At 42.3% G+C, this 7,933-nt stretch overlaps 1 protein-coding gene across 1 annotated transcript; it reads left to right on the top strand.

The window, feature by feature from the left end:
* Positions 1-6,541: 6,541 nt before the first annotated feature.
* LOC147455851 (18.1 kDa class I heat shock protein-like) lies at positions 6,542-7,679 on the top strand. The gene is made up of 2 exons (XM_086515346.1): positions 6,542-6,881; positions 7,035-7,679. The coding sequence occupies exons 1-2, from the start codon at positions 6,683-6,685 to the stop codon at positions 7,310-7,312; spliced, it is 477 nt and encodes a 158-aa protein (XP_086371472.1). The 5' UTR covers positions 6,542-6,682; the 3' UTR covers positions 7,313-7,679.
* Positions 7,680-7,933: the final 254 nt, after the last annotated feature.

Raw genomic sequence — 7,933 nt, 5'->3', positions numbered from 1 at the left:
AGTTTCTCAAGGCTTGATTGAGGAAAACGACATGGGCCATCAAAAGTATTATGCTAAATTAGCAAAAACATACTATGGTTCTTTTCAAATCTTGAATCCAATCAATGAGATTGCCTATCAACTCGAGTTTCCCAACCATTGGCTCATACACAATGCTTTTCATGTGAGCCTACTTAAGCCCTACAAAGGCAAACCACCAAGTGAACCAATTATTGTAGACCCTCCCAAAATTGAAGACCAAGAAGAGGTGCTACAACCAAAACCTATCCTTCGGCATGAAGACAAGGTACTACGACTTGGTAAGATTATCCGACGGTATCTTATTAAGTTCAAAATTTATCCTTTTGAAGATGCTAGATGGATGCAAGAAATACAGCTTAAGGATAGTATGAACCTTGTCAATGCTTACAATGCTACATTAGAGTAACCAAATGTACAAATTTCTTTTGAATGACCAATGTTTTTTTCTTATAAGACTAGTTATCTTTTTATTGTGCACAAATTATGCATGCTTAGAATCATGTTTGTGATGACGACGTCTCTCAAACACCAAGTAGAATTTGTCACTCTACTTGGGAGAATGAAATGGACTAAAGAGCAGACATGCTTGTGGGAGCTATGTCTCCCAAGCACCAATGGATTAGTCATCCATCTTGGAAAGATGTCGTAGGGTAAAAAGGGGATCCTCTACCCGCTAAGCAAGATTGACTAATGACTAAGGATTTATCTCTTCTACGTCATAGTCGAGGATGACTATGATTTTAGGAGAGAAGTAATATCATAAAAATATAAAATCTAACCAACCCAAATGATTTTCTCATATTAAATTGATCATTTGATGTGGAAGAATAGACTGGAATAAGGGTTATAATATAGGCATGTGCTTACGGATCTATCTCGACACGAGGCCAATGGTAAAGGGGTCCAAATGAGAGATGATCAGTCAAAGACCAAGGCTAGCAAATGGAGCTTAAAATACCTTAGCGTTAGCTTCATTAAAGACCTCTAAAGGTTAGTGTTAAAACTCCTTTGACCTTCGATAAGCTACGGTTGAGCTTGAGGTGGGAACCTGACCTAAGCTTGAGGTGCTTGTCTGTGCTTTCTGACTAAGCGCTTGAGGTGCTTGTCCTGCTTGCTAATTAAGGTTCTTGAGGTACTTGTCGTGCTTGCTGACTAAGGTGCTTGAGGTGCTTGTCGTGCTTGCTGACTAAGATGCTTGAGGTGCTTGTCGTGCTTGCTGACTAAGATGCTTGCGGTGCTAGACATGCTTGCCGACTAGGGAGTTTGAGGTGCTTGTGGGAACACTACCCAAGCTTGAGGTGCTTTGTCATGATTACTGACTAAGGTGCTTATGTTCCAAAAGTCAAAAACATCCCTACAAGCAAGGGGGATAGTCCTAAAGCTAGAGGGATAAGGGAGAACTCTCTCTCTCTCTCTCTCTCTCTCTCTCTCTCTCTCTCTCTCTCTCTCTCTCTCTCTCTCTCTCTCTCTCTCTCTCTCTCTCTCTCACACACACACACACACACACACACACACACACACACACACACACACACACACACACGTGCGTGCGCAAGGTAAGCCCAAGCCTCAAGAGGCAGCAAGGAAACATGTCAAGTCCCTACTCATGTTGCCCTCACGGTGTGCCAAAAGCCTATTGGTTGGCCTCCCAAGGTATCCAATGATAAATTAGTTAATTTAATTAATTGTTTTTTCATTTATCAATTTGTCTCTCTCTCTCGAAGGGGAAAGGGGGACACTTGTCCCAAGGCTATCCTTGCTGCTTGATATGCCTCTTGCATGTAATTGGCTAGTCCTGGAGGGGTCCAATGAACTTCAAGCATGAGCTACAAGAGGGGGTCGACCAAAGAAAGAAGGGGGGCTACTTGGGGGGTATACTCTCCCACACACACACACTCTCATTATGTGAAGTGAAAAGTGCAAGAGCTTCATCTCCTTCTCCAAGCTGGTAGAGAAGCTGAGAGCCTACACCAACACTCTTGACTATGGAATGCAAATCCAACCAAGAGCCATGCTCCAATGCTTAAGCTTGCCATCTTCTCTATCTTCATTACTATGCTATTATGTATGCTATCAATAAGAGTGATGATAAGTGAGGAACTACTTCTTTCTCCTATGGAATGTTTCTTCTTCATCTTCCCTACCCTCATTTCCTGCTAGCTCTCTCCACCTTCGAAGGTATTTGAGGCCTTGGGACTGACGCTTGGGATAGTTAATGCTTTTTTCAAAGTTTATGTTATGCTCGTGATGATGAATCTTTTCGAATCTTCATTGCATCACCTAGGTTACAAGGAACACAAATATTGTATTGTACCAAGTCTCTCTTGATGAAAGAATCTATAATACAAATGCCTATTGGAGGGGGGACCGGCTTCACATAAATCCGGTCCTCAACTGTTGTCATGTTCTCTAAACTCTCTCTCTTGCAAAAGTATTGTTCATGCCAAGTTAACTAAGTACTATGTTTATGTTGCTACCATCAATTAAGTTCACCCTCTCACAAAGTAATCTCACAAAAATGCCTTCTCTAATTTTTCTAATTCCGCTACTTCATAGTCCATTTCCATTACACCAAATGCGAGAGTTGTGAGGCCAACCATCTCCAAGACATTGCTTGCTGCACACTAGAATCTTTTCTTTGGCCTGCTCCAAACTTGCTCTACAATCCATAGCTAGGTCTCGCTTTTGGTTCATCTAGTATTTAATGCCCTCTTCATTGCTATCTATCTCATTGGCCCCCAAGGTGAAATGATAGCTCTTCTCAGCAATTGAAAGCATGACCTTTGCAAAATAAGATAAATGACGCATAACTTTGTAGAGAATTCCAACTCAATTGATCATTGATAGCAACTCCTCCATGACTACTGTTGCTCTAAGATGCCGATCACAAAACATGCACACATGTTCAATGGAGAGCAAGCCTACTTGCTTTGAGCATGTGTTTCTGACTAGACATGAAAGAGCTATAGAAAATCTCAAATGATTGTCTACATGGATCATAAGGGTATAATCTTAAGTTAATAAATTTCTGCATCTCCAGAAATATAGCTTTCAACCATCACAAAGCTTGAAACTAGACAAGTAGGTGCAGTCAAAAACGTTTCAAAGGCACCATGTAACTAGGTCCAAAAGGAAACAACTCACAAACACATCGTAAATAGTCCACCTGAAAAGCTAGCACCCCTATTGGTTAGAAGCTACATACTTGTGTTTTGGGGGACATCAGATAATTTTTTTTGTCTCTATCACTTGACAATAAGAGCAAGGACATGACCTTAAAAGTGCTACTTTTCTTCTTTATTCTCCAAGGTAAAACAAGGGCTTCCTTTTGCTGATGCTAATGCTCGTGGGGCGTAAAAAATACTTAGATTAAAAGAAAAGGTCCACAATGAGTTGCCTCAAAGCACCTTGCATGCGCGGAGATGCAATAGGTAAAAAAGTGTCGCCAGGTCGTGTCTTCTCTTGAAAAGACAAATAGTGGTATTTTGAAGAAAAGCCTTTTTGTTGTAGGATGACTAAGTGCACTCACCTTAGTGAATCATGTAGACAAAGGTGGAAGTTTTGAATCATGCACATAGTAGTGCTAACTCAAGAAGTCAGCTTTACAAAAGATGGAGGAAAGCAATAGCTAACTTAAACGGTGTCGGGGTATTTTGCTATGATCGATGAGCCAAGATCAGCATCGAGCTGCTTGCTGTGGGGAAAAGGGAGAGAAAACACACAACTCAATGAAATCAGGCATAAACGACACTTTGGAGCTAGAATTTATATTATTTGAAATCGAATACAAACTCCATCTGAAAACAAGGTTGTGTGTTGTGCTTCCTTTTTCTTGGTTGAGAGCGGAAGAGAGAGAAGCGGGGCCTTTGACAAAGAGAGCACAAGAGAGGGAAAAATCCTGCTTATCTTGCCTTGCTCTTCCCCTTTATGTGAGCAATTCCCCTTCTTCTTTGACTTCCCTCGCTGTGCACTGTATACCAAAGAAATTTACTTCCTTCAAAAGATGTTTTTTAATGATTTGTTTGCTTATGGATCCGATGCATGGTGTGGGAATCTTACTCATGCCGTTGCTTTTTTTTCTTAGACACAACAAAACTCCCTAAATCTTGCTCATAACTCCCTTGCTCGTGGGGTGCACTATTCAGTACCCCTCTATATAACATGCGTTTGTGGAGTAATTTAAAAACCCCCTTAATTTAATGTATCTCTATTAAATTGTCTAATTTTTTTGCATTTTAAAACTCGTACTATTGAACTCACGTGTTACATTAACATGATTACATACTGCAACCCCTCAAGCTTCCCTGTAAGTTTATGTTGCGAGAATTGCTTTTTTTCGGTTGAAAGCCAAAGCATAGTGTGGGAACCTTTGCTTGATGACATGGCCAAAATAGGGTGCGGTAGATTGCTCTGGCCTTTTTGCTCTTGCTGTACTGCTTGTTCTCCCCTACAAATGATGTTCCCCTCAAAATCTGCTCGCGTTGTTCACTTCTAATTGCCGCTCCTCGTTTTTTTAAAGCTTCTCCTCATTGATTTTCTTTTAAAATAGCTTTACTTGATTTTGATAACAATGGGTGGCACTATCCTTGGGCGTCATTTTCATGGATAAGCCCATGGCCTAGCCTTTGATGGCCTTCAAGATGTAAACATAGGTGAGTGCATAGGTGAGTGCATTGGAGAAAAGCCCTGGGGAGTTCACTAGAGTGTATGTAGCATAGCACGTGCGTTCAATAGAAGGGATTTTAATTTCTTGTAAATTTACAGATTCATGTGTACAAGAAGGGTAATTAAAATCCATTTTGGTGAATGCACGTGATATAAGAAAATTTTAGTTGGTAAACACCCCAGGAGAAAAGCCTTCCCTACAACAACTATGGTGAGCATATAGTGCAGTCAATGCATGTGAGGTGATGACTTTCCAAAGAGAACACCCATCAAGAACTTTTCATGCTTTTGTGAGAGCACCACAATTTAGCTTACATATCGACCAAGGAATTGCGGAGCATATCTACCTTTCTATTGCCGATGACCAACAAAAACATCTTTTCCATTGCACTATTGAGCATAATACGTACTCAATACACTCCAAGAGACGCCATCCTGGACAATTGATTCCTCAAATCTTTTGAGCTCTCTAAAGTACACCACATTCAACATAAAGGTCGACCAAAGCACTGTCGAACACAACAGATGGCATACATATTTACCAAAGCATAGCAAAGCACTGCATATTCTCCAAACAAGAAGCTCCTTAAGCACTTATTGTGCCCTTTTGAAGTTCACAGCATTTGGCATACATATTTGCCAAAGCTTCTCTGCAAAACACAACATATGATATGCATATCTAACAATGCATCACTGAATAACCCATACGACTTTCCTGTCGACCAACCCAATGACTTGCACAATATCTAGGAACTTCCAATGCAAAAACAGCCAAAAACATCTCTTTTTCAACTGCCATATTGGCATTACCTACAATCACCGCATTAACAACAACATCCTTGTATAAAAAACTAGAAAACCCTCTTTTTTTTTGCTTTTCTCTTAGTGTACGTGGAGCATCACGACAATGGAAGTAAAAACGGAGGTATACCAGAAATGACGTCTATAAGGCAAGCACAAACAAACCATGATGAGTTAGAAGCGGGTGTTGAGAGTGCAGGCCCACTTGTGGCTTGTTGTTGCAAAGCTCCCTCTTTGGCTTCTAGGTGTTCCTCATCTTCACCATCTATGCATGTTGCATGTTGCATAGGCAACATCTGCCTCACATTATGTTGCTTATTGGTGGAACCTACTGTTGATCCCCCATTGACAGTCTTTTGAGCTCCAAGTCCCCTATACTTCTTCTTCTATGCGCTTGTGTTGTTGCTCTCACCCACATGCACCTCACTTATGTTGGCCTTAGTACTAGAATGTGTTGAAAAAAAGACAGAAAGCGAGGACATTGAGCTGCTTCTTCAATGTGTGTGTGTGTGTGTGTGTGTGTGTGTGTGTGTGTGTGTGTGTGTGTGTGTGTGTGTGTGTGTGTGTGAGTGTGTGTGAGAGAGAGAGAGAGAGAGAGAGAGAGAGAGAGAGAGAGAGACTTCCTTGAGATCTCTCGTTGAATGATGTGTGAGATACACTCCATTTGGAAAATTGGCCAAAAACAATAGAGAGAGACCTCCTTGAGATCTCTCGTTGCATAATGTGTGAGATACACTCCATTTGGAAAATTGGCCAAAAACAATAGAGAGAGCCGCTTTCAGTTCGCCCGGCGGGGGGGGGGGGGGCATTTTGATGTCTCTCCCTACTTGTGCACTATTCTAAAAGTGATCCTGTAATTTGCCACATTACTTGGAGAGAACCAAGACTCCAGACAACGCGCGCGCCCCCCGCCCATGTGTGTATGTTTCTCAACTATTAATAGTTGGGTAGCCTAAAATATGGCACCCACATCATGGGTCATATGTATGCAGCGTTATGTATCACATTTTAGATTTGGCATTCCCACGTGGCACGCCATTTCGTTTCCATCTTTGAACGACGTTCGTGATGAGTCGAGCGTAGCTCGGGTCACTTTGCAGCTCTACAAAAGACAGAGAGAGCGAGAGCGAGAGCGAGCATTCAGCGTCCCACAGACGAGCGTTAGATAGACTGGAGAGAGGCCAACAGAAGAGCGATGGGGGAGATGTTCGCAGCTGAGGATCTGCTGGACCTCATATTAATGGCCGAAGATGGATTCTGGGATACCACAGACTCGACGCATGTGCATGAAGCTCCACGCCGGCACATGTCTCGCCGCGCGAGGCAGGCCGCCAACCTCCAAGTCGACTGGCTCGAGGTACCAGATGCCCATATATTCAAGGCAGACCTACCAGGTAAGTTTTCTTCTGTAGCAAGCCTTCTCTTGAAGCCTGGTTATGGGCTATACCACATGGCAATTCTTGCGTTGTCAACCTGGGAAAAATATGAGAAGGCTATGGTAATGATAAGGCTATGTTTGTATGCCCTCTGTTGAAATCCTCATGCAGGTGTTAAGCGAGAGGACGTCAAAGTTTCCATCGAGGACAACTACCTGAAGATCAATGGTGAAAGACCCCTAGAGAAGGTGGAGCAGCCTCATACCTGGCACCGCGTGGAACGGCCCAAGGGCCGCTTCTCCCGCAAGTTTCCTCTGCCGAATCAAGGCGCACGCATGGAGGTGGATGCCATTAAGGCATTGCTGCAAGATGGGGTTCTCACCATCACTATCCCCATGAAGGGTGAACAGAAACCTGAAGTGAAGACCATTGAGATCTCTGCCACCTAGTTGTGCAATCTAAGAACATGGGTAATCCCCAAGGCAGCCCTATCTACGTGTCTGCGAGGCGAAGTCTTGTTTTTCTTTTGTCGTGTGCATAAGAGTAATCTGCTAAAACCCAACCTTCTAGTGCTTGTAAATATTTGCAGTCTTGTAAAATCATGAATCATGGACCGTGTTGTGCCCATGTTCACACTTAGCCGGACAGGAGAGAGTGCTTTCTGGGTTTCTCTTGACTTGTTAGGGCCTAGTCCGCCGCAGATCAAGATAATCGTTGGTGTTAAGCTATTTAGCATGCATCGTTACAAAATTTTTGTTGGTGCATTTGCTCACCTTTTCAAAGTAGTCATAAGCTATGAAAGTTAGTTTATCATGCCATCAGTGTCCCTAGTCAGATTTTGGCCAACATTGTGCTTAATCAACAAGCATGTTTAAACCATTCAATGACTTGCGTTCCCCCTTCAAACCTATGACGCATTGTCTTTTTTAGACGAGTACCCGGCCGACTAGTGCTAGTTTTGTGCAATATACATACATATTTCACAATTTGGTTACTCAAATCTTCTCTAGATGGCCATAACATTTTTCCTAGTGATTAACCTCAAAACATATGGTAGAAATTCAAAAGGT

This window comes from Adiantum capillus-veneris, chromosome 6 (genome assembly GCF_014529385.1).
Source record: "Adiantum capillus-veneris isolate H3 chromosome 6, ASM1452938v2, whole genome shotgun sequence".
NCBI classification, from domain to species: domain Eukaryota; kingdom Viridiplantae; phylum Streptophyta; class Polypodiopsida; order Polypodiales; family Pteridaceae; genus Adiantum; species Adiantum capillus-veneris.
Note: the sequence above shows the minus strand (reverse complement) of the source record. Positions and strands in the feature narration are given on the sequence as shown.